At 51.5% G+C, this 26,822-nt stretch overlaps 1 protein-coding gene across 1 annotated transcript in view; it reads left to right on the forward strand.

The window, feature by feature from the left end:
- MYO1D (myosin ID) overlaps positions 1-26,822 on the forward strand; it is a 155,299-nt gene that overhangs the window by 74,432 nt on the left and 54,045 nt on the right. The window contains exons 17-21 of the mRNA XM_039565603.1: positions 8,354-8,577; positions 9,817-9,961; positions 10,440-10,544; positions 17,479-17,592; positions 23,738-23,892. Coding sequence (XP_039421537.1) covers positions 8,354-8,577; positions 9,817-9,961; positions 10,440-10,544; positions 17,479-17,592; positions 23,738-23,892 — 743 coding nt within the window. The remainder of the gene's footprint in view (positions 1-8,353; positions 8,578-9,816; positions 9,962-10,439; positions 10,545-17,478; positions 17,593-23,737; positions 23,893-26,822) is intronic.

Here is a 26,822-nt window from a genome sequence, read left to right on the forward strand (position 1 = left end):
CTTCCACTGTGAAGCTGGAAAGAGACTTTTTGCAAGAGCAGGGAGTGCCAGGACAAGAGGGAATGGCTTTAAGCTGAGAGTAGAATTATATTGGACATTAGGAAGAAATTCTTCCCTGTGAGGCACAGGGTGCCCAGAGCAGCTGGGGCTGCCCCTGGATCCCTGGAAGTGTCCAAGGCCAGGTTGGACAGAGCCTGGAGCAACCTGGGATAGTGGAAGGTCCCTGCCCATGGCAGGGGGTGGCACTGGGTGGCCTTTCCTGTCCCTTCTAACCCAAACCGTCCTGTGATTCCTTGACTCTGTGGACATCCGTCACATCCCTTCTCAGTCCTCTCTTTCCATGAGAAGTGTCCCAGGTAATTTAATTTCTCCAGGTTTGGAGGTTGTTCTGTGCTTCTGGCTGTCCCTGCAGCCTTTACCAGTACCAAACACTGAGGGTGAGGAAATGACCTGTGGTTCAGGACCTTCAACATGAAAAACTCTACCTTGAATTTTCATGGGATGAGAGAATTTTCCTGCCTCCCTTTGATGGCAGCAGCTTTGTTCTGGTGACTGGAAACTTCACTGCTTCCCTGACACTGGAGCTTTGGCAGTTCCCATAATCTGTTGATACAAAGTTGGCTCCTTCCCACCACATTTTCCTTCCCTGGACAGGGAGGTGGTCACAGCCCCGAGGCTGCCAGAGCTCCAGGAGGGTTTGGACAATGCTCTCAGGCAGAGGGCAGGATTGTCAGGGTGTCTGTGCTGGGTTGGATGATCCTTGTGGACTCCTTCAGGAGATTCTGTGATTCCTGGTGTTGCAGAGGCAGGAAATCCTGCAGAGTGCAGCCAGGATTAACAGTGTGTCCTGTCAGGTCCATGGGACACCACAAAGGACACCCATGGACCAGCAGCTCCACATGGGGGGTGGTTGGGAGCTTTCCCAGGGTTTGGAATCTCATCCCTGTCCCAGAGCACGGGGAGGGGGGGTTGCTGCAGCCGTGGCTGAGCTGCAGAAGGAGCTGCAGGAGGAAGCTGGAGCTGAGACGTGGCTGCATCCCACACCTGGGACCTGCTGAAGCACAGCTCCTTGGGTGATTTTTATGTTCATTATTGGACACGCTCTTGTTAGTGCCAGCTAATTAATCTCGGAGTGGGACCCTCCTCTCTTCCCAGCCTCTGGAATCTTGTTGCTGTTAAGCGAATAGAATGAACATTGTTCAGCTGACTCATGTGAAAAGAGAAAACAGCTCTCAGCAAATGCAGCAGCTCTTCCCCCTTGCTGCTCTCTGAGGTGATCGGGGAGCTTTTGATTTAAACTCTTTGCCTCAAACCTTTGTGGGATCCGCATTCACTTAAACTGGGAAAAGGCAGGTCACAAACTGGGGCTGTGAGCGGGGTCTGAGCCACTCCATCCCAGCCCTGCTCTGCGAGGAGGTGACCCTTTGGAGCAGGCAGGAATGGGATCACTGAGGATGGGAGCGTTTCTCTGAGGCCCCGTGGCCACCGCGTGTGCGGCTCCTCTGCGCTGGCACAGAAATATTTAATAACCCTGCCCGTGTGAGAGCCCCCAGAGCTGAGCAGGGAGCTCCGTGCCTGCGTGAGTGATGGGGTTTGTGTGGTTCTCTCCAGTTGGGCTGCCTGGAGGGCAAACCATGAGCTGGGGCACGTGGAATATTGATCATGGAGCAGTCCGGGCTGGGCCGAAGGAGGGTGGTGGGAGGAGGTGTTTGTGGTGCAGCCGGAATGGAGGAGTTTTCCAAGGTTTGTTTCCTTGCAGAACTGCTCCAAAATACAGCTCTGGGGTTTAATTTAGCCGAGCTGGGTTTGTTTGCTGAATCCTGGGCATTTGTTTGCTCGCTCATGTGTTTGGACGGGGAGCTGTGTGGGTTTTCTGCACTCGTAGGGATTGCAGCATCTAGGTCAAATCTAGATTATCCCTTTTTCCGTGGAAGATGCACAGGCGAGGCGATCCCTGCATCCTGGGCCCACCCTGGCTGCTCTGCTGGCTTTCCCAGTGCTCTGCAGGGCCCATTTCATTGTTTTCCTTTATTTCTACCCCTTTTTTTCCCCTTTTTTCAATAGCACCTGGAACAGCCTGCAGCCTGCAGACAAGGCTGTAATGCATAGATTGGTGTGGAAGATTTATGTTCTGTTGAGGTGATGGATGTGACCTGGGTGAGGTTTCTTTAATCTTAGAAACTCTGCTAGAAGCTCACTGAGGTTTTTAAACTGATTCCAAAGGTGTGTTCAGATCTCCCCTGCCATTCATCTGAATTTTAATTTATTAAATTTTAATCAAAAAACACGTGAATTAAACATTCTTTAGGAAAAAAAAAAAAATCAGTGCTTCCCCTAAGATGAGATGTGTCTCCTGCTTTGGGTGGATGCTGTTTGTGCAAGTCCCTGGTTTAGAAGCTGCCAAAGCAGCTGCTGCACTGGGAGTAGTGGGATCATCCCCGGGATCACTGCTGGGATCACTGAACACCCGGGGCTGTGCAGGAGGAGATCCCTTGGTCTGGAGCTTTTCATGTCCCCAGGGGTCACTTCCACCTCTGGGGTGCCTTAACTGAGGGAATAAAAGGGACTGGAGGAAAGCCCCTGGATCCCTGGAAGTGTCCCAGGCCAGGCTGGGCGGGGCTTGGAGCAGCCTGGGACAGTGGGAGGTGTCCCTGCCATGGCAGGGGTGGCACTGGGTGGGCTTTAAGGTCCCTTCCAACCGGGATTTGGGATTCCGTGGTTGATGTTTCTATGAAATATCCCATTTTAAAGGCTGTGGAATTGGTAGAGGTCTCTGGAGAGTGAAGAAAGAACAAGGAACTCCCTCACTGGGAGCAGCTGTAGAAATAAATATTCTTTGTAATGTTCAGGAATTTCAGCTGTGTTCAGAGTTTGTTTTTCTAACCTTTTCCTTTCTCTCTATCCCTCTCTTAGCCCTTTAGTCCTGGTTTCAACTGCCCTCCTAATTTTTCCTCCCCTGAATTTTAGGAGGACAAAGCATAGAGAAGCCAAAGGTATTGAAAGAGGTGAGGGGAGACTGTGGGTGAGGGCTGGATGGGGGAATGTTGTTTGGTTTGTTGCTTGGTTTATGGTGCTGTTTGAGGGGGGTTAAGCCAAAAACCTCCTTTTCTTTCCATTTTCAACATGATCACCATTATGTCTCTGCTCTTGTGTCCGTGATTTGCTCATGGGCCCTTCCCTGCCTGCTCACATTGAAGAATCAACACATGCTGCTGGTTATTCCCCTCCCCTGCCGTGTCTCCTCGGGCTCTCCTTGTAGGGACAATCCATTCCGTGTCCTGTCCCTCTGCTCCTGCTGGTCCCTGGGCTGTGCTCTGATCAATGGCACAATCGGCTGCCTTGGAGTCTGCTCCACAGGGGTCACTTGGAAAACTGTCACCAAACTGGTTTTTTTGGGAGCCATCGAATCCTCCGCCCCCTCCCTCATGCCCCACACGCATCTCCAGCTCCTCATCCCTCTGGAATGTTGCCAGACTCTCCTGGTGTCCTCTGCCTGTGGTGCTTGGCTGGCAGTCGGTGGCTCCATGTCTGTGGTTGGGATTTGGGATCTGGGGAGGCAGGTGGCTCTGGAGCTGGAGCTGAAGCCGTTCCAGCAATGTCACTCTGATTTCAGGCTCCTTCTGCCCTGCGGCTGATTTTTGCTGAAAGATACAGGGACTTTGCCTCTCGGAGGCTGCTGCTCCTCTGTCAGCTTGGGTGGGAGCTGGCTCGGGATTCGGGAGCTGTCAGGGCAATCTCGGGAGGTCAGGCGGGGACAGGGGGATCTTCAGTCTCATTCCCATGGGAAATCAGCTTAACCAGCAGGGAAAGCTACAGAAGGGGGAAAGGGAAGTATGGATTTATTCTTGCCTGTGGGAGGGATGACACAGGGCTCTGCCATCCCAGGCTGCTTTACTCGGGCTGTGAGGATTCTCTAGATGCAAGTTCTGAAGCCCCCAGCTGGCTGGGGTATGTGGCTGGGTTGAAGTGGGAATTAAGGTGCCTCTGGCTGTCAGGTCTCAGAGGGGGGATCTTCTGGATCCCTTTGGAACTGGGCATGAAAATCCCTTGGATCTTACCTTGGGTGCAGAGGCCCAAAGGAGAGAAGCAGAACCCTGGATGCACAAATCCTTCTGTGGGGGTTTGGCCCTCCTTGGCCCCCAGACCAGAGCAGGACCTTTGCAACAGGAGAATCTGTTAAAGGCCAGGTAAACTTCCCTCTGGGAATCTGATGTGTTTGATTTCATTGTACAGGGCTCAGTGTTCTTGAGTTATGAACTGGAGGTGGGGGAGAATTGAAAAGGTGCATTGGGCAGAGCTCTCCCAGTATTCACACCCAAGGAAGGTGTGAGTTGGCAGGAACACTTCAGCATCCTGGAACTGCTTCTTCTGGAAATGCACTGGCACAGGGTGCCCAGAGAAGCTGTGGCTGCCCCTGGATCCCTGGAAGTGTCCAAGGCCAGGCTGGATGGGACTTGGAGTATCCTGGGATAGTGGAAGGTTGCCCAAGGCAGAGGGTTGGAAGTGGATGATTTTTAAGGTCCCTCCAACCCAAGCTATCGTGTGATTCCATGATTCTGTGATCCTTGTTTGTCTGTCTATGTCCTGCTGCTCACAAAGTACCTGCCCAGCAGGGAGTTTCCTGCTTTGACACCTCCCCTTGTCCCTAGGATTGACCATTCTATGTTTCTGGAAGGCTCCGTGGGACCATCAGGCAGCCAGGTCACCGTGGCAGCTCAGCATTACTGAAGGGCTGCTTTGAGCTGCAGTGAGCCCTGCAGCAAAAAAGAAAACCACCAAGGCAGAAAAACAGTTAATTTAAAAAATATTTGTCCCCCATTCCCTGGGAGAAGTTTGTCCTTCCCTTTGACTGTTTCCTCACCTTTGAGGCGCTGCCGTGGTGCTGTGGAAGGTCCTCACTGGCAGGGGGTTCTCCAGTTATGACAACTTGATTTGAGAACATGCTTTTCATTAATAGTTCACTGTGTGTGTAGCCGGGGGCATGCCTGGGCTGGATAATTGGATTTGGGAGGCCACTGTTTGTACAGTTGTGACACCTCTTACTGTGAAGCCAATTTCTGCAGCGATGCAGCTGATACAACATCGGGGCAATCTGTTCCAGCCTTTGTTCCAGGGATGTCTGACTGGTGGAAAAAGTAACCACAGCGAGAGCCTTCCCTCAACAGCAGCTCTGCTTCCAGCCCAGGGAAGCAAAATCAAGACCTTGTTCTGTGTCTCAAATGGTCCAGGGAAAAGCTGACAGACGTGAAGCTCTACAAAGTCTTGAGCATCTTACACGGATTTGCTGTGTGTGTTCTGTTCTTGAGATCCTGTGTAACACCCAAGGGCTGTTGCACTGCGGCCCTGAGCCCTTTGTTCCTCATTTCTGTTCTTACTAAATTCAAAAATGAGAAGTTGGCAATAGGGTTTTGCCCAGTGGATCTTGTTTATTGTCCATACATCCCTTACAGGTACATTTTATGCCTCTTCAGCCTACGCTTAACCTTCTCAGGCAATCCAAATCTTCTTTGCTTTTCTTTAAAAAAAATTTCCCCAGTACCATTTGGATGCTCAGTTTTTGGATCCTAGTTGGTGATTCTGTCAAATTCAGTTTCAGAGGCTGCTCTGCCCTCAGTCAGGGAAATGCCAGCTTTAATCGAGCCTTACACGCTTTGGGTGAAATCCAAGCCTTGTGCAAATCAGGTTTAGCCAGGAAGCTTCGAGCCTTGAGCTTCCCAGCAGCTCTGAGGGCCTTTGCATGGCTGAGGCTGCACCAGATCTGAGCTAAAGCCACCATGGTCACCGAGTGTGGTAGCAGTGACTGCTGGGCACAGCACGGGGGCTGCAGGGGCTGCTGCCTTCCCTCTGTCCATTGAGGGATAAATAAGGAACGTGTTGTGCATTACTTTATCTGCACACAGGGCTGAGATCCTCAGCCCCAGCTCCCTGGCTTTGGTTGGTGTGCTCAGTCCAGCACTGCTGCTTTCTGCTGTGGCTTCCGTGCCTCCTGCTCTCGCCTTTCCCTTTAGTGTCCCCTGTCCTGCCTGGCTTCCCCAGCTCTTCCTTCAGCCACTGGAATGCTCTCTGTTCCCTCACCCGCCCTGGGAGAGCGGCCCCAGCAGGGGCTGGGGCTCGTACGGAGCTCGTTGCCTTCAGTCACCTCGGCTGTGTTGGGTTGTGCTCAGAATCCCAGAGTGCTTTGGGTTGGGAGGGACATTAAAAACCATCCAGTCCCACCCTGCCATGGGCTGGGACACCCTCCACTAGGAGGGATGTTCAGCCTGGAGAAGAGGAGGTTCCAGGGAGACCTTAGATCCTTTTCCAGGGCCTAAAGGGGCTCCAGGAGAGCTGGAGAGGGACTGGAGACAGGGGATGGAGGGACAGGACACAGGGAATGGATCCCAGTGCCAGAGGGCAGGGCTGGATGGGAGATTGGGAAGGAATTGTTCCCTGGGAGGGTGGGCAGGCCCTGGCACAGGGTGCCCAGAGCAGCTGGGGCTGCCCCTGGATCCCTGGCAGTGTCCAAGGCCAGGCTGGATGGGGCTTGGAGCAGCCTGGGACAGTGGAGCTGTCCCTGCCCATGGCAGGGGTGGGACGAGAGGATCTTTCAGGTCTTTCCCAACCCAAATTATTCTATAATGCTGTGATTCTGTGTGGGCAGGACTGTGCACGTTCTGGGCTCTGTTCTGGTGTGTGAGAGCACAAATGGGCTCCACTGATGGGTTTGATGCTCCATAAAGTGCTGGGTGCTCAAGCAACTGCCCAGGCTCTGCCAGAGCTCCACGGATCGTGTCTGTTTGGAGTGGGAGACATCCCCCACGGGGACAGCGAGGCCGAAGGAGAACAAGGAGGGAGAACTCTGTCAGAGGTTGAAGAGAATTTCTCTGCTTTTGAGGGGTTTGGGACCCAAAATCTCTGTGTTTCTCTTTAAACTTGGGATGTGTGGAGAGGAGCAGCCCCTCACAGCTCTGCACTGATTGCTGCGTGAGCTTTCCTCAGCTGCATGGCAGGACTGTCAGTGAAGCTGTCAGGAGAACCTCTGACATCAGCTTCACAAAGCAACTGCCATGTTGAAAACTGCCTTGGGTAATTAATTAATCCTTCTGTAAATAGGGGCTTGATGTGCACCAGCAGTGCTGTGGGATCTTTTTCAGAGGGAAATAAAGTCTGTGACAGGACTGTGGTGAGCAGGGAGGCTCTTGGCAGGTGCAGGAGGTTCGTTATCCTTCCAGTTAAATTCTGCAAGGAAAAAAAATCCAGTCTGCTGCTTGGTGGGTTGTGTTGGAGGGTGAGTACAGGTGGGAAGGGATCCCTGGGGAAGGTGCTCGGGAATGCCCGTTCCTCTTGGCTGGTTCCAGGATGGAGCAGCACCTGCCTCCTTCCTTCTCCTGGGGCTGCTCCTTAGCAGCTGGTGGCTGTGCACTCTCACTGTCCTGTCAGCACTGGAGCAGCCTTCCAGCACCACTTCCCAGAGTGGCCCCTGGCAGGGGGTGCCAGGAGAAGCCCAGGAGCTGCTGTGTGCTCTGCTTGTGGTGCTCTCCAGGCACAAACACAACTCACAGTGACACTGGAGAAGCTGGGCCCCATCCCAGAAGTTTGGGGGATATCCTTTGGTTTGCATATTTGGTTGCTTTTCCACACATGACCAGAATAGGTACTCCCCAGGCTATTTTCAGAGCAATCTTCTTTTAATCAGAGTTAAAAATGCTTCTTTGTTCTCAATTAGCACAGAGTCATGGAATGGGCTGGGTTGGAAGGGACTGGAAAGCCCATCCACATCCACCCCTGCCATGGGCAGGGACACCTTCCACTGTCCCAGGCTGCTCCAAGCCCCATCCAGCCTGGCCTTGGGCACTGCCAGGGATCCAGGGGCAGCCACAGCTGCTCTGGGCACCCTGTGCCAGGACCTGCCCACCCTCCCAGGGAACAATTCCTTCCCAATATCCCATCCATCCCTGCCCTCTGGCACTGGGAAGCCATTCCCTGTGTCCTGTCCCTCCATCTCCTGTCCCCAGTCTCTCTCCAGCTCTCCTGGAGCCCCTTTAGGCCCTGCAAGGGGCTCTGAGCTCTCCCTGGAGCTTCTCCTCTCCAGGTGAACACCCCCAGCTCTCCCAGCCTGGCTCCAGAGCAGCGGGTCTCCAGCCATTTGATCATTTCCATGGCCTTCTCTGGATTTGCTCTAACAGGTCCATGCCTTTCTCATGTTGGGATCTCAGTCATAGACATGCTGGTTTTCAGTCATGTTCTACCCGCATTTGATTGGCACTGGGAAGTCCCTTCCCTTGAAATAAAACTACAAATCTGTGTAGTACAGCAAGAGAAAAGCAAACAATTCTCCTGCTCTCCCTGCTGACTCCGTGTGTCCCTGGCACAGGTGTGGAGGGGCACGCTGGCCCGGCTGCGCTACCGGCGGACCAAGGCGGCGCTGGCCATCGTGCGGCACTACCGGCGCCACAAGGTCCGGGCCTACCTGCGCGAGGTCGTGCGGCGCTTCCAGGGCGTGCGGCTGCTGCCCGACCGCGGCCGCAGCATCCCCTGGCCCGCCCCGCCCAAGGTGCTGCGCCGCTTCGAGGAGGCTCTGCAGGACATCTACCACAGGTACGGCCCTGCTGCCCCGTGTCACACCCACTGCTCGCCCCAGGGGACACCTGGCTGAAGGATGTTGGTTGGGTGGCGCTGGCGCTGTGCCCTTGAGCAGGCAGATAATTCTGGTCCAAACATTTAGTGTTGAGTCACAGAATCCCAGGATGGTTTGGATCTTAAAGCCCATCCAGTTCCGCCCCGGGCCGTGGGCAAGGGCACCTTCCACCAGACCAGGTTGCTCCACTGTGATGAACATTGTGTTTCCTTCCCTGGCCCCTTCCTTGGCCCCTTCCCTGGCCCCTTCCTGGGCTCCTTCCTGGGCCCCTTCCTGGGCCCCTTCCTGGCCTTTCTGGTTGGTTTTGAAAGGAAGGAGCAGCTGCTCTTGGATGAGGGGGAAGAGAAAAAGAATCTTCTCGATTTCCTCAAGACTCCTGGTAGTAAGCCAGTGTTTTTCTGCAGTAAAATGAGTGATGTTCCCCTGGCCACCCATGTTCTGTGTGCAGAACAGGTGTTTGTACCTTCATTAAACCTCCCAGTATCTAAAGGCTGGGCATTTTTTCTCTGGGAAGCTGTAGGCAAAACAGTTACAATTCCAGTTTGAGAAATGACTTCGGAAAGTGGCTGAACAAGAGAAATGTGGGCTGGAAGGGCTTTCAGAGATCTTCTGTCCAGCCATCAGCTTGCAGCGCAGTTCCAGCAGCTCTAGATCAAGTCAGCTTTGTTATTTTCCCCAGCTGTCTCTTTCAGGAGAGACATCCATCCACCCACAGCCTGTCTGGGGAGAGAGACCTGCTTTCAGAATTAGCTCAATTATCAGAACTACAGAATTTTAGTTGCTAAAAAGTCTTTTTATAGCATTAATCCTGGAGCTCTGGTGCTGCTGCTGCAGGCTGGGGTGTGGTGTGGAGCAATGGGTGGGCTGCCCTGCCCCATGGTGCAGTTGGAACTGAAGGGCCAAATTCAGCTGTTAAAGGAGAATGATGCTGAAAATGAGCCCAAAAATGAGCTTAGCAAACACTTCATTGCAAAGAGATGTACCAGTGGTTGACTCATGGGTGTGGGATGGGGAGTGTGGCACCCAGACCTATCAGGGTTGGATGAGCCGTGACTTTAAAACATCAGCTGACCTTTGCATCTTTAGGAATGCTCGGGAAGGACTCTGAGGGTGTCCTCGTGGTGCTGCTCTGGCAGCAGGAGTCCTTCCTGGGTGAGCTCCAGGCTGTGGGGCTGACCCAGGCCTTGGTTTGGTGGCAGGTGGAGAGCGGCCGAGCTCATCCGGAGCGTGCCCCCAGAAGCGCTGCCTCAGCTGAGGGCCAAGGTCGCTGCCATGGAGCTGCTGAAGGGCCACAGGGCTGACATCGGCCTCCAGAGAGCCTGGCAGGGCAACTACATCGCACTGGTGAGTGCAGGGACCTGGGCTCAGGGTGCTGGAAGGGGGGAAATTTGGGCAAATGAGCGCTGGTTTCTCGGGAGGAAAAGTACTTGGAAATTTGCTCTGTGAAAGGGTTTCATGTGGGTTCAAACTCTTGACTTCCTCTGCACTGGAAATAACTTTTGTGAATCCTGAGCAGCACCAGCAGCATTAAAGCAGTGCTATCAGCTGGCTCTGCAAACAGGCAAAGCCAGACCTCACGGGGAGACTAAAATGCTGGATGGGATGGAAAAGAGCAGAGACTGAACAGGAACAAAGAAATTCTCTCTGGGCAGGTTTGCTTGCTTCCCTCTACTCCATCCTTCCTTGGAGCATTTTGGTGGGTCAAGGTTTGGTTTCCCAGAGCACAGAAGGGTGGAGGGAGCCATGTCCCAGCCGTGCCATTGCCAGCCCCTCTTCCTCCAGCCCCCCAAGGAGAGTCCTGAGCCTGTCTCTGCTCTTCCAGAAACCAGACAGCCCCCAGAGCTCGGGCTCCTTCACCCCGGTGGCCAACGAGCTGAAGCGCAAGGACAAGTACATGAACATCCTCTTCTCGTGCCACGTCCGCAAGGTAACGGGGCTGGGGCGTCCTGGGTGCCCAGTGGGAGCAGGAGGTGACCCTGGGGATGCTTGGGCAGCAGTTCAGAGCAGTTCCAAGGAGCTGCATCAGGGACTTTTTGGGTGGATACCTCCTGCACCAGGGCTGGGTGGCTGCTGGGGCCTCGTTGCAGGGAGTTGGAACTGAATGGTCTTTAAGGACCCTTCAACCCAAACCTTTCCATGATTTCATGATAAAATCATTTCATTCTGCATAACTGGTTTGGGTCTGACATTTTTCATAGCGGAATTGGGTTTTTTGGTAATTTCATTGGAAGGTCTAAACAACTAATTAAAAAACCAGACTTGCTTAATTGTTGTGGGTAGCTCCTACCGATGCTGATTTGAAATATCTGTCAGGGAAGGATATTTTAATTTTACAAACCCAATTTTAGTGGCAGGCCAGGGCTGTGGATGTTGAGGTGTTTTTAAGAAGCTGTATATTCTTTTTATTTCTAAATATTGCAGTTGGTCCCCACGTGCACAGTTATTCCTTATGATTCTGCAAATATTACATCTGCACAACTCATTCTGCAGCACAAAATCTCACTTCATAATAAAACTTTGCCAGTGGCAGCGAGTTGTATTGTTTATTCAACAGCAATTGGTGTTTATAAAAGTAGAAATCTCTAATTGGTTTCCAAGCAAAAGCATTTCAGTGGAGTTTGATGTTGCTGTGAGCACGTTCTCTGTGAGGACAGGGTTCACTGCTGGGATGGGTGCTTTGGGTGAGTGGTGGTGTCAGGATTAAAGGAGGAGTGGGCGAGTCTGAATCCAAAGTTCCTCTTTACAACCTCGCAGCTCTTGGGCTGAGCCTCCCTGAGGGACAGAGAAATGCACAATTCCCCCTGGCTTTTTTCAAGTTAGGCTGAAAACAAAATAATTCTTCTTCTAACTCATGTAATGAACTGAGTCCAGTTGTAGTTTCTGGCTAAACTGGGATAGCTGTAAAAAGGACAATATTTAGTCATGAGAGAGGTGATGATGGGAATTGTGGGTTTGGATGGGAATGGTGGGAATCACTCGGGGTCTGTGTGAGATGAACACAGCGTGGGAGTTTTATCTCGTTCACTGTCATGCAGCTTTCCAGCCTTTAAGTCCTTGTGTTTCTCTTGCTCCTGGTTCAGCTCTCAAGGACAATCTCCTGCACAAGCACAGGGCAAAGCAGATTCCTGAAGTACAGATCCACATTTCATCCTGTTCCATAAGTGCAAGGACAGAGCTCCTGCCTTCAGGAGCAGCATTTGTTGGTTTTGGTGTGTGAAGGAATCCCTGAGTATTCCAACAGACCATGTTTCCGTACTGTGACTGTGCTGGGAAAATCCGGTTTTTGTGGGGTTTGTTGCATTGAGATGCCAGCACTTCAACAGCAGAAGCAGAATGGGGATGGAATAGGTGTTACCCACCATAAAGTGGATTTCTCCTGAGCCTGAAAGACTTCCAGTGCTCTCAGAGGCAAAGCTTTAGCTGACTGGGGGTGCATTAAAAGGGCAGCTCAACTGAAATCACAAATATTGCAGCATTATAGACCTGCAGCCTTGTGGTTTTTAAATTATCTTGTAACTTCTTTTTCCTTTTGAAAGGTTAAATTGTTGTTGCTTTCTTATCTCAGAGAGGTGGGACTTGATCCCCTGCTGGCCTGCTCGGTTAGGGATTCCTTGGCATGGCTTTGGAGCCATCAGCAAGGAAGCCCCTGGATCCCTGGCAGTGTCCAAGGCTGGGTTGGACGGGGCTGGAGCAGCCTGGGACAGTGAGAGGTGTCCCTGCCCATGGCAGGGAGGGCACTGGATGGGCTTTAAGGTCCCTCTAAGCACAAACCACTCCATGATTCCATGATCTCAGCACTGTTGAGCACAGGACTGCAGCACTGTGCCATCCTCAGGGATGTGTGTGAGCCTGCTGAGAGATCCCAGAGCATCTCCATGTCACAAATCCCATCCCAACCCACACTGGGATGTCACCCCTTCCTGAGGGAACCGTTTGTCTTCCTGCTTGTATGGACAGGAAATATCTGTGTGGGCCTGACATGAACAGAGCAGGGAAGACAAACACTGCTGAAATTGGAAGGTTAACAGGACAAGGATTTGACATGTGAGAATTTAGCATTTCCCTTTCCAAGCAAGGCACTTCCTCAGGTCGTCTGTTCTGGCTTAAACACTGCATCTGCAGACTAAGCACCAGTGAGAGCTGAGGGAGAGTGGGAGTGACTCCGTGCTCCGACTGCAGCACAGGCTGGGAACAGCCTCAGCCTCCCTTTGCCCTTCACAGGAAACAATTTCCACCCTGAGCTGTTTAAAAGGAAGGTGCTTCTCTTGTCAGAAATACAAGTTTTGCCATCCTGCCTCTTTCCCCAGAGTAAGGGCAGTCCCCGGGTGACCCTCAGTGCTGGGGCAGGGGGAATCTCTCCTGGTTGCTGTATTCTTCCCTTTGAATTTTTAACAAATAAATCATCAGTTTCTTCCTTTTAGCCTTGACTTCCCCATGTCCTACCAAACGTTCTTGGCCCAGGGTGGCACTTGGTGCTGGCACGTGCAGCCTGGCCCCGTGCTCAGGGCAGGTTTGTCACATCTCTGATGTTAAACCAGGTTCCTTGTGGGTTTGCAGATTGTGTTCTCTGCTGAAAATTGGTTCATGTGAAGCTTTAACAGGGGCCTGAAGAGTGAATTACAGAAATGGAATTGTAATTATCAGGTGATTTCATTGCTTCCCTTAAATAATTCTCCTGAACAAAGCAGCAATTCACAAAAAAGGCTGTTCAGGTTCATCTGTGGTGTGTTTTCATGATTCAGCTTATTTGAGGACTCTTGAACAAAAACCGTGCTGCTCCTGCTGGTCCCTGAGGAAGGAAGGTGTTTGTGGGAAGGTGTTAAAGGGCACTTTGGTGAGCCTGGGGTGAATGTTCTGTTTCTGAGGCAGCATCAGCCTTCCTTTGTGGCTTCCTTCAGGTACTGAGTCACCAAACCATGTGTGACGTAGCTGTTGACAGTCAACAGCAATGTCAGGGTCTGCTCTTGGAAATGCTCAGATACCTGCAGTCTAATACACTTCTTTATTTGAACAGGATAAGAGCATAAATACTGGGCAACTTGAAAAGACACAGGTTGAGCCCAGAGGTCACCTTTTAAACACATTTATGAGTGGAGCACACCCTGTGACCTGGCAGATATTGGTTCATTAAATTCATTGAGACAGAATTTTTGTAGCTGATGGCTGACATTGATCTGATGAGCACTTCAGGAAGAATCTAGAAGATTCTAGATCAGGAAGAATTTCCTGGAAAGGGTGGTCAGGCATTGCAAGGGGCTGCCCAGGGAGGTTTGGAGTCCCCATCCCTGGAGGTGTCCAAGGAACACCTGGAGGTGGCATTCAGTGCTCTGGGCTGGTGACAAGGTGGGCATCGGGCACAGGGTGGACTCGATGATCTTGAAGGGCTTTTCCAAGCTCAGTGATTCTGGGATTCTAAGTCAAAGAAGTAAATTTATCCAGGAACTGCTCTCCAGGTTTTGAGAGCTGCTGGTAGAGTTGCTGCTGGTTCTTTGCCTCTGTGGGGGCCCAACTTCAGCAGCTTGAGCTGAATAATAACGGGGGGGGGCTCTGTTTGGACCAGTTTTTACAGAAGGGTTCTGAAGAGGCTTTGAAGCCTCGCTGGGGGCTGTGTGGTTGCTTCCCTGCAGTAGGTACAGGTAGAAGCAGGTCATTCCTGCCTATGGAAAAATCCATCTTTTCTGAGCATTGTGGTGCTCTTCACTTTTTCAAAGGAAATCTTCACAATTTTTGCCTTAGGAGAAACCAAATGCATATTTCATGCAAACCTCCAGATTTTGTTGGATCACCTAGGAAACAACTCTCTTTTTTTTTTCTTTAGAATAAAGCTTTTCATCCCACTTTTCCTTTGTCACTTGTGGCACCAAGCTCCCCTGAGAGCAACATCTCTTCCGAAGGCCGGTGCCCTGCGGTGTCCAGAGGCCACTGACAGAGACCTGAAAAACTTCCTTGAAGATTTTTCAGCTCCAGGCCAGACCTTCATTTCCCCCATGAGCTTGTCAAGAAGCTAAACTAGGACTGATTCGCATTTGGATCAACAAGATATAAATACAGAATGCCCAGAAGGTGCAGAGAACACAATGCTGGGAAGGGCTGTTCTCCAGGAGGGAATGAGCTGTAGCTGAGAACATAAGGCCTGTCCTTACTCCTACAAGCCCAGTACTGGTATTTGCACTGTCTGAGTCCCTTCTGTGCCTGCTCCCCACTGTGACAGTTTTTACTTTAACCCACAGCAGGTATTATTTACATAAATGCACTGTAGGTGCATGAGGCACCTGAGGCCTCTTTTGCTTGGAAAGAGCTGGAAGGACATGAGAATTTGCTCCTCAGGTGAGATGAGCTGCTGGTACATTTCTTTAGCTGAATTTTAATACTAAAACCAAGGGGGAGTCGAGAAAGAAGAGGAATTTAAAACATGCCTGCAGAACTCCCACAGTATTCCATTGCTGTGGAATGCCCCTTTGGGGAGCTGGTCGCCAGTGGCTAAAGGTGAGTCCAGGTGTGCCAGAGGCCACCTGGTTCAGGAATAGTGTGGCAGCAGGAGCAGGGCAGTGCCTGTCCCCTGAGCTGGCACTGCCGAGGGACCTCCAGTCCTCGGGTCAGTTCTGGGCCCTCATGACAAGAAGGACCTGGAGGGGCTGGAGCATGTCCAGGGAAGGGAACAGAGTTGAGGAAGGCTCTGGAGCCCCAGGAGCAGCTGAGGGAGCTGGAAAGGGGCTCAGGCTGGAGCAAAGGAGGCTCAGGGGGGACCTTGTGGCTCTGCACAAGTCCCTGACAGGAGGGGGCAGCCGGGGGGGGTCGGGCTCTGCTGGCAGGGAACAGGGACAGGAGGAGAGGGAACGGCCTCAGGCTGGGCCAGGGGAGGTTTAGGTTGGATATTGGGGAAAATTTCTTCACAGAAAGAGTAGTCAGGCATTGGCACAGCTGCCCAGGACTGGGGTGGAGTCCCCATCTCTGGAGGGGTTTCAGAGCCATGTGGCACTTGGGGACAGGGGTCAGTGGTGGCCTGGGCAGTGCTGGAGGAACAGTTTGATTCGGTGATCTCAGATGGCTTTTCCAGCCTTTCTGACCCTGTGAAAGCTGAGTGTGCTTCCCATCTCTGCTTCCCAGGCAGCAGCCACGGGACCTCCTGCCCTGGGGTGGCTCTGGCGTCACAGCACCAGGAGTTTGCTCCCTTTGTCACCGGGGGCTCGGGGCTGGGCAGGGACAGCAGCCAGGCAGGATCAGTGCACAGGGAGCGTTCACTGGGTCAGACTCTTCAAACAAATCACAGTAAATCGATGCCCCCAGCATTGATCTGAGCTCTGAGGGGCAGATCCAGCCCCAGGGACTGGACTTTGGTTCAGCTCCCAGGACCTGGAGCGTGGAGAGCCCAGAGCTGCCCCCGATCCTGGTGAGGAGCTGGTGCTGCTCCACTCCAGCACCCGACATGTGGCACCAGGCACTCCTAGCCAGGCACTCCTAACCTAATTTCTCAGGGCCATTCAGTGTTTTGTAGCCTTTAGGCTTTTCTCTTCCATTCATCTGCTTCCTAAAATAATCCTGGTTACTCAGCATCTCTTCCTGTGAGCCTTCCCAGGCCCTCAGTCATGTTCTTCACCTTCTCTCAACCACCCCAGTCTCCTTCACGCTCACCACCCTGGTCCTTCCCAGGCTATTCCAGGTGAGCCCATGGCTCCCAGGACGTCATTCCCATGTTATCCCTTGCCTATGCCAGCATTCTGCTTTCTCTGAGCTGCCTCATGTCTTTGTGCCAAGATCTCTCCAGAGCTGTCTGAAATCATCCTCGGTTGCTTTTTCTGAGTCGGTGCTGTTAAAGTAAAGCTGTCACAGAGCTCCCCAATTTGCATTTTTTGCCTTTATCTGCTCTGAACTTTGTCACTCTGCTGCCTCCTGACTGAGGATATTTAAGTTCTCCCGTTTGTCTCCTGATTTCACCCTGGAAAATCCTATTTATGTTCATCCTCCTCGTCACGTCTTACCCTTGTCTCCCCTTCTCAGTTGATTAATAAATATCTCAGTGACTGTGATACACTGATGACTCTGCTTTTGCCTCAGTGAAAAACAATTTCTATTTTGTGTCCTACTTTCTTACGCACTTCCGACAAAACTTCCCATCCTGCCTGGTGAGTGTTTAGTGCTGAGGGGCATCCCACAGCCTGGATGAGGTGGAGCTGCTGGAGTGAGTCCAGAGTCACGGAAATGCTCTGAGGGCTGGAGCCCTCTGCTCTGGAGCCAGGCTGGGAGAGCTGGGGGTGCTCAACTGGAGAGGAGAAGCTCCAGGGAGAGCTCAGAGCCCCTTGCAGGTCCTAAAGGGGCTCCAGGAGAGCTGCAGAGGGACTGGGGGCAAGGGCTGGAGTGGCAGAACCCAGAACGAGGATGGCCCAAAGCCTCAGGTCTGGACTGTGCCAGCCCCTGGAACAGCCTGGGCTCTGTGGGGCAGGGATTCTCCACGGAACCCTTGGGGTGCCAAAGGCACGTGGATAATGTGGGAACAACAGCCTGGGATTGGGCTCCACATGGACTTGAACGTGGCTGGGGGTAGCATCTGTCCTGGGTTTGAGTGAAGCCCTGGAACTTCCCGGGGTGCCACAGCTCTGCTGGATAACCAGGAACGTTGCTCCTCTGAGACGCTGCGTTTCTCTGTTTGTAAAATGGGACTACAGGGACCATGTTCCCTTTTCACTGCTCCAGGATCCAAGGAGAAAACCTGTTTAGGAGCTGTGTGGGTTTGGGGTATTTGTTAGAGTGTTTGTTGTGTGAGTTTGGGGTGGTTTTGTGTGAGTTTGGCACTTAGCACCGCACAGGTTCCTCTCCTGTGTTCCTGCAGTGATCAGTGGCACTGAGCAGGTGTTTCTCTGCAGGTGAATCGCTTTAACAAGGTGGAGGACAGGGCCATTTTCATCACTGACAGACACCTGTACAAGATGGACCCCATGAAGCAGTACAAGGTGATGAAGACCATCCCACTCTACAACGTGAGTACAGTGCTGGGGATCCTCCTCTGACGCTCTTTCAGGACTGTGTCTTTACTCTGTAGCTCCATTTTCAATATCCATAAAATGGAAAAAGTCCTTGGGTTGCAGTTTTTAATATATTTAATGTCTTTATATCAGTTATAGTGCAGTTATTGCAACACCAAAGCATCAGGGTGGGAGTGTTGGGGTGTCCTGGGCAGGGCCAGGAGTTGGACTGGATGGTCCTGGTGGGTCCCTTCCAACTCAGGATATTCCATGTTCTATGATTCTCTGACCATATTAGCTTTTAATTTCAGTGCATAAAATAAAAGCTAAACCCAAACTGTCTCTTCCACTTCTTTGCTCCCTCCCTGTTTCAGTTTCCTTTGCTGTGTGCAGGATCCTGCCCCCGGAAGGGGTTGGCATTTCACAGCAGCTTATGGCACTATTCCCATGTCTCTGAGGGATTGTTTGATCCTTCCTGTTGTGCTTGAATTTATTTTTTTTAATTTTTTTTATATTTGTTCATGCTTAATGTAAATCTTACCAAAGCTAAACTTGGAATTATGGTGAGGTCTGGCCTTGGGGGCCACGGCGTGGAGCTGCCAGGGCCGAGGCAGCAGATTATCAGGGATGGAAGGGGGCGGGCAGCACCTCAGCTCTGCTCCCTGGCATCCTGGAGCAGGGATTCAGCTGCCTGCCTGTCTCCCTCAGCCTGAGGTGACAGTGCTCTGGTTATCTCCAGCCTCCAGAGCCTGCCTGGCTGCTGGGAAATGCCCTGCACAGATTTGTTGGGATGTTTGCATTTGGAGAAGTGACAAACCTGGCATCTCTGTATTGCTGGGAGGGCAGGGATGGGATTAGGGTGAGGGTGAAATCTCATCCACAGATGTGGGGGCAATGATTAGCTCTGGCTGCATCCATAATGTTGGGTTTAGAGTCTCCTCCTGCCCTCCTTGCTGGGCATCAGCCTCAGCTGGGCACCCAGCACAGCGTATCCATGGAGTAGCTGCTCCCAGTAGGAATCCTGGCTGCAGCAGGCAGTGTCTCCATGGCAGTGCCTCTTGTTTTGAAAGGAAGCTGCCCTGAGCAGCTGTGGGAGCTTTTCCTGGCTGCTGTTCTGTCCCAGTGCCGGTGTCTCCGTGCTCAGAGGGGCTGCTGGCGCATCCTGCTGTGTGCCCAGGGGCTGTGTGCCCATCCAAACCAGGGTGCAAACACCCCCAGCCTAGTGCAAACACCTCCAGCCTGGTGAAAACCAAGGTGCAAACATCCCCAACCTCTCAGCAGAGCTCAGACGCCCGCACACTCACAGCGTTTTAGCAGAGGGGTTTTCCACACCTGATTTCCCAGCTGTTCCCAGACAGGTGTTATTTGGTGACGTGGACAAGGTGGGGTTTTGTCCATCAGGATTTCTCACTGCTGGTTTCTCCTCTCTTACCTTAGCCAAAGTGTCCAGGTCACTGAAATTCACTGACTGCAGGGCTGATTAGAGAGAAATCTGTGTTTATCAGAGGTTTAGAACAATGTCTGCTGTACCTGTGTGCCTGATGGGTGTAAAGGTGCAGACTGTACATTTACAACAGCACAAGACCAGGTCATTGTTGGTCACCTGAACATTTCCCTCTGAAATCCTTAAAGCCTGAAAAATCAGAGGTGAGCAAGTCAGGTACAATGGCAGGTTACTTAGAGAATATCTGTTACTAAGAAATGTCAGTAATTGTTGCTTTTTCACCAAAAAAAAGTGTGTCTAAGATAGAATATCCATTCCTACAGAGAGCCCCGGGGCAGGCTGTGTGGTGGTCCTGTGCTGGCTGTGTTCTGGCTGTGGTTTTGGCTCTGTGTTGGCTCTGTGTTGGTTGTGTGGCTGCTTTGCAGTTCCTCAGGACGAGCAGTTAATGGTCTGTGCAGGCAGACCATTCTCTTGCTCTGAGAATTCTCACATTTCTGCAGATACAAATCAGTTTTATTGGTAGATCTGCAGTTATTCCTTTCAGTAATCAACCACACAGGGATTCTTGGCCAGTTTGTTTGACCTGAGCAGGAGTCCTTGGTATTCCAGGGGTCCCGGAGTGCTTGGCACAGGAGGGATGGGTCCAGGAGATCCTCTGCTGACCCAAACAGGTGTCAGGGTAATATTCCAGGCTGGGAATTTGATTAAAACAAGCTTTGGTAAATTCTGTGGTGTAAAATTCCAGCTCTGTTGGCCAGAGCCTCTCCCTGTAGCGGCTCCTCCTGCCCTGTGGTCCTGGGGAGCAGCCCCAGCCCTGCCCGAGCCCAGCGGGGCTGCTCCAGGGGCTGGGGTGGGCACTGATCCTGCTGATGGATCCGGAGCCCCCCGAGCTGCAGGAAAGGGAGAGAAGGAGAGAGTTTGGGGTGTCTTTGATTCATACACAGGACACAAAGTATTTCATAGAATCATGAATTGAATTTGGATTGGAAGGGACCTTAAAGCCCCTCCAGTGCCACCCCTGCCCTGGCAGGGACACCTCCCACTGTCCCAGGCTGCTCCCAGCCCCAGTGTCCAGCCTGGCCTGGACACTGCCAGGGATCCAGGGGCAGCCCCAGCTGCTCTGGGCACCCTGTGCCAGGGCCTGCCCACCCTCCCAGGGAAGAATTTTTTCCTAATATCCAGCCTAAACCTACTTTCTTCCAGTTTGAAGCCACTCCATTTGTATTTCTCTTGCCAGGATTTCTCAAATTTACCTCTGGCAAACAGTCAATCCTGCAGAGCAGTTGTTTGTTCCTTGTTGTAGTTCTGTTTTATATTTGTTACCTAATGTTTGTATTTGTGTTATTTTTCCACTCCTGAGCTGCCTTGCACACTGTCCCCTGTTTTTCTGTGCCTGATCCCCCCCTTCACGGGAGCCCTTCCACCATGTGAGTGAGGCAGTGGAAGGAGCTGGTCAGTGATACAGAAATTCCTTCCTTTTTGGGAAAAGAGCAATTGTTTGAAATGCTCTGAAGGTTTTTTGAGGAGCAAATGGATGATGATGAGCTGGGATGTGTATCCATGGAGCAGCCCTGTCCTACGTTTGGATGAGTGTTTTCTGGGAAGAGGGAGCGTCCTTCCCACGCACAGAGGTGAACCCGGCTGGAATCCTCTGCCTGCTCCCTCTGCTGCTCCGTGTCAGCGTTTCAAAGCACCCTGTCAGCACAGCAGCATCCTCAGGGGTGGTGTTTCCATGGAAATCTCACTGGAGACAGTCAGCTGATGGCTGCTACAGACACAAACTTGTTTTCAGCTGAGGAAATCGCTCCCCATCGCCCACAGTCAGGTTTGCCTGGCCATGGTTGGAGTCACTTGTGTCCCTGCACGGTGCCAGCTCTGCACTGGGACAGGGGGAAGGGCTGGCAACTAAACAGGTTTGGTTTGGCTCAGGTGGAAGGAAGGAGTTCTTTATAGTGAGGGTGGGGAGGCCCTGGCACAGGGTGCCCAGAGCAGCTGTGGCTGCCCCTGGATCCCTGGCAGTGTCCCCAGGCAAGGCTGGACATTGGGGCTGGGAGCAGCCTGGGACAGTGGGAGGTGTCCCTGCCCATGGCAGGGGGTGGCACTGGGTGATCCTTAAGGTCCCTTCCCACCCAAACCATCCCATAGCTCTGGGTGAGGAATGTATCATTCCCTGCACATGACAAACAGCAGCTTCCCTGTCAGCCCTGGTGGATTCTCCATATGGAGAAGCTGCTTTGGGGGATTCTGTCTGTGGATTTTCCATGTGCCAGCACTCTGGCACGGCCTCAGAGTACCAATCCACAGTGACCTTCTTCTTCTTACCTGAATTAAAACTGAGCAGGTAATGGCTGTGAGGAATTAAAAGGCACCCAAGCAGCAGAAGAGCTCTTGCAGCCACCTCTCCCCTCCAGTGGTGAATATAATAAAGGATATTCTGGAGAAGCTGAGGACTTTTTCCTGCTCTTCAAGCAGGGCCAATATTAGTGTTGGTAAATACTGAGATAAGCACCTTCTCTGAAATGATTTCTTTTGTGTTGCATTTATTCGCTCACAGAGTCTTGTGGGGAGGGGTGAAATGGGGAGATTTTGAAGGGCTCTTGGCCTCCTAACAGGGTTCTGTTGAATAATTAATGTTTAAATTACCTTTTCAAATCCGACACTGCGACTTGTTCATCTTTCACACTCGCTGCACATTTAAAACCTTGATGGCAGCAGTCCCTGTGGTGCTATTGTGCTCACAGGAGGGTATTTAGGCATGCAAATTAATTTTAAGGGACACTATAAAGCCAGGCAGCTGTTAATGCCTGTGCATGAAGTGGAGCTTGTTTGGAAAGCATTTCACAACCCCAGAATAGCCTGAAGAGGGAATAAACTCCACCTGTGCTGGTGGAACTGGTAGCAGAGGGCCCTGCCCAGGGTTCCAGGAGCAGCAGCTGCTGTCCTTCAGCTCCTGGGGTAATAAACCAACAAAATCCCAGGGACTGGACCTTGTGTGGTGTCTCATCCCAAAAATAGGGCCCAGACCATGCTGCTGTGGGCTGGGCTGGGCTTTTCTGGGATGTGTGAGGCATCCAGAGCTGCTGGAACAGCTTCCTTGGAAATAACACATTGTGACTGCTGAAGCAAACCCAGGGAGTCGGGAATCTCCAGCTCCATTGGTGCTCACACAGGCTCTGGGGAACACAGGAGCCTCTTCCTTAAACAAGGGAATAACGAGACTTTAACTTCCACAAAGTGGTTTATGGGTGCCTCTCACTTGGAGGGGAGTGGGGCTTCTCTCTGCAAATCTCTGGATGGCTCAAAGGAGCCCTTTAATGGGCAGGGAAAGTCCTCTGTGTTCTCTGTGTAGTCATCATCCTTTCACCTTTATTTTATTTTATTTTATTTTATTTGTTATATTCTATTTAATCCATTTTATTCTATTTATTTTGTCCCATCTCTTACATTCTATTTATTTTAACCCATTTATTATATTCTATTTATTTTATTCTATTTCCCTTTCTCTGCTTTGCTGTAGTTGCCTTTTGAGGCTTTTTTTGCCCTCCATCCACTTTGTTTCCCCAGCACAGATCCTTTTTTTGCTTTCTCTAATATTCATCTGAGTAACCTGTGCTCCCAGATTGCCCCTCCTAAAAATGTCCTGCTTTTCCTTAGTGAGGTGATGACAAAGCTTTTAGTGAGCCAAGTGCAGTTACTTAGCAGACAACAAAGAAAATGCCAGAAAATAAAAAACCCAAACCAAACCCTGGCACCTATTTATTTTGTCAGAACAGCCAGCCCTCATCCATGCCTAAACATGGGAATTGTTGTGGCTTTGTAGGGTTTGCAACTCAAATTCTTCCTAAATTCTTGTGTTACCTGCAAATCACAGGGGCACTGAGGTGTTCAGGTTGAAAAAGACCCTTTAAGATCATCAAGTCCAGCCCCCACTAAAGCTGCACCCCCACTAAACCACGTCCTCTGGTGCGCCATCCACACATTTTTTGGACACTTCCAGGGATGGAAACTCCACCCCTGCCCTGGGCAGCTGTGCCAGGGCTGGACAGCCAGGGCTGGACAGCCCTTTCAGTGAAGAAATTCTCCAAGTATCCCACCTCACCCTCCCCTGGCACAACCTGAGGCCATCAGACAGCGTTGGTTTCCCAGCGTGTGTGGGTTTGAAGATGCAGTTGGGCAGACTCCTGGTGAATGTGGGATCCAGTGCTGTCATCCCATGGAACTTTTGGGGAGAGCTTTTACCTGGGGCTGTGGGGAGAGCAGCTGGTGCCATCCTTGGCAGGTGCCCCATGGCCCTGGAGAAGGAGAGGGGCACAGCAGTGGCACAGGAGCTGCTCAGAGCCATCCCAGGCTGGGTGGGGAAACTCCCTCACACCTCCCAGACTCTGAATTCCACAAAGCTGCTGTGGTTTCACCTCACTCAGCTGCTGGGGGACCACCCACCCACTGCCACCCCTCAGCTCCATGGTGGAGCTTCGGAGCATCCTGGAGAGGAGAGAAGCAGCCTGGCAGCAGCAAAGGCACAGGGAATCATGGAATGGCTCAGGTTGGAAAGACCTCAAAGCTCATCCAGTGCCACCCCTGCCGTGGGCAGGGACACCTCCCACTGTCCCAGGCTGCTCCAAGCTCTGTCCAGCCTTGCCTGGGACACTGCCAGGGGCAGGGCATCAACATTTTTATATCAGCACACCCAGTGCTGTTCTCCCTTTCTCTCCACAGCTGGTGGGGCTGAGTGTCTCCAACGGGAAGGACCAGCTTGTGGTGTTCCACACCAAAGACAACAAGGATCTCATCGTTTGTCTCTTCAGTAACGACCCCTCCAACGACAGCAGGATCGGGGAGCTTGTGGGAGTCCTGGCCAGTCACTTCAAGAGGTCAGTGCTGGGGCTGGGGCTGCTGGACACCATTCCAAAGTGCCAGGTCATCCCTGGAGTCACTGTGGGGCTGGGCTCCAGCTGGGGCTGTGTTACTTCACTGCAATCCCGGGATACCAGACTGACCTTTTTTCCTGGCATTTTTGGGACACATGTTTTACCTACAACACTTTTTGCCTCTTCTGCCTTCCCCATATGTGTGTGACAGCCACGGGTGTTTGGGGGACAAAGATCACTGAAGATGCACTTGGAGTGTGTCACAATGGCTTCTGAGGGCTTCCTACAGCCAAACTCTTCTTATTTAAAATTAAGATGGAGCTTTTCTTTGCTCAGATTGCCCCCCTATCCCAGTACCAGCAGCTGATTTATTGCTTGAGCTGCAAAATGTCATCTCTGCTCCCTGAAGTCTGTCTGTCTTGAAAATCCCTGAGCCAAAGCTGGTAATCAGCTGTGGGATATCTGGGATTGGAGCTACAGCTGGAGCAGCAAGAGTCACCTGGATCCCAGGAGGGAATTCCAGGCTGCCCATGCCAGCACCAGGCAGTGGCTGCACTGCAACTACAAAAGGAACTCTGGGGAGAAGCAGGGTGTGGAGCAAGCAGACCTTTGGGTTGTTCCCTGGCTCTTCCAGAGGAAATTCCCAGGAGGAATGATGCTGCTCAGCACACGCAGCCTTGGCTTTGCTGGTCCCATGCTCCACAGGAGTGGATAAAGGATAAAGTGGAGTCTTTACAGGGAAATCTTCATACAGAGCTGCGAGTGGCAGGAAAACAAGAGGGAATTTTGGTCACTTTAGGTCCCTGGGTATTTTTCCATGAATTCAAGAAGAATGTGCTGGTCCAGCCCCCTCTCACCAGCACGGGGTGAAGTTCAGGGCTGGCCATGCTGCTGGAGGCAGGGGCTGAATCCACTGGAAATGAATTCTCAGTGCTGGCATAACTTGTTTGGGGAAGTTCAGTGCTGCAGAGCGACAGAAAACATTCTCTGGTTTTGCTTTTCCCTAAATATCATTGCATTTCAAAGGCTGCTCTCAAAGGCTCGGGAGGTTCTGTAAAGCAATGCACTTTATTTGGGAATCCTTGCGGTCCCTGGAGCTCTTCCATCCAGCATCACCTGCAGGTGGCTGATGCTCCTCAGGGCCTTGCCAGGTCTCTGGTGTGGGGATGGGCTGTGACACAATTGGCACAACTGGAGACAGAAGCATATTAACTGCTGAACACTCCATGGATGGCCTGGAGGGAGCTGAAGGAAAAGGGGGAGAAAAAAGGAAAAAAACAGGGGCATCAAGGCAGGCTGATTTGGACAAGGGGAGAAGAAGGAGTCTGCCCAGAGATGGTCTCTTCTCCCATTTGGAGACTCTCCATGCTTTTCCTGGTGATTGGCTTTACCATCCTAATAAAACCACGAATTTGGGGGTATTTAATCCTTAATCTGCATCATCTCCTCCCCTCCCAGGATGAGAGCACCTGGAGGGATCCAGGTCCCATGTTCAGTGTCCAATTCCCCAAAATTGCTGTTCCTTGTGCTCGGATGGATCCCCCCAGCACCAGCCCTTGTGTCACCTGTCCCCCACTCAGCCCCAGGCACAGCTGCTTCACTTGAACAAAGGATGTTGTGAGCATCAGCCTCAAGTATTGCACTGCTCTCCTAAAGGTGGAAACTGCTGATTCTCAGTTTCTTACACTGAATTTAACAATGGCATTTCTATCTTTAAAAATAATTAGGCTTCATCTAATCACTGTCTGTAGGAGAATGGCAGTTAAATACATTTGTGTGCTGATCAGCTCCACTTAACACAATATTAGCTTTATTTTAGTGCTTCAAATGACAAATCTCAGCACAGCTGGGTAAATGGGAGAGCTGCTCTAGAAGCCCATTTTTCTCCAACATCCAATAAAAGTTCCTGGATGAAGGGCAATGCACAGGACAACTTGCATTTAGTTTCCCAAATATATAAAATGTCATGGTTTCCCTCTTCAAAGCAGTATCTGTAAATCAAAACAGAAGGAAATATTCATGTTTTCCATCACTTCCCATTTTCCTGGAGTCAAAAGCTGCTGTCAGTGAATGGGATTAGCTGACCCCTTGCTGGAGAGGCGCTGGGGGAATTCCTCATTAACCAGGATTAGTTGCGGGTCATGTGCCCCTGGCAGGGGTCAGTTTTTTCCTCCTGCCTGAGGAGCTGCTGCTCTGAGCAAAGACTGGAGCCAGCAGGAAAATCTCGAGCCTAAAAGTTCAGTTTCTTGGGAAGATCCCACCCATGGTGGGGTTTGAGAGCTCTGCTCCACCCAGGATGTGGGAGCAGCTCCCGTGGGTTGTGGAGCTCTCATTGAATATTAAAAGCAGTTTCCAGCCATCTCAGACCCATCCTGAATCCCTGCTGGGAGGTTTTGGCAGGGCTGAGGTGTCACAGGCACCTGTGGTTGTGTGGGGGGTGGTGGGTAATGATCCTTTAACTTTGTGGAATAAAATCATGGGAATTCAGGGCCATTCTGTGTTCATAGGGAAGGGGAGGAGGAGGCTGCTGGTGTCAGCTGTGCTGGGGACACCCAAACCTTCTCATTCAGATGCTTTTTGACAGGTTTTGGTTTTTATTCCAAACTCTTTGAACTGAGAACTTCACTGCTGACATGTCTATTTGGGAATTTTGGATATTTCCAGCAAGAAATAGCTTGGACATTTCAGAGCAGTTACAGAGGTGACATCTCTCAATGCTGCACTCTGCAGCTGCTTCTGGGCACAAAGGCTTCACATTTGGGAATGTTTTGCCTGAGTTCACATTTCTTTGCATCACCCATGAAAGCTTCACAAAGCTGGGTCTTTTAAGAGTTATTCCTGGTAGGAATTGTCTTACTTTGAGATTGTGAATCACAAATAAGTGTTTATACAGTGGAAAACTAACATGAGGCTTCTGGGAGCTGTTTGTAATG

Source organism: Corvus cornix, chromosome 27, assembly GCF_000738735.6.
Source record: "Corvus cornix cornix isolate S_Up_H32 chromosome 27, ASM73873v5, whole genome shotgun sequence".
Classification (NCBI taxonomy): Eukaryota; Metazoa; Chordata; class Aves; order Passeriformes; family Corvidae; genus Corvus; species Corvus cornix.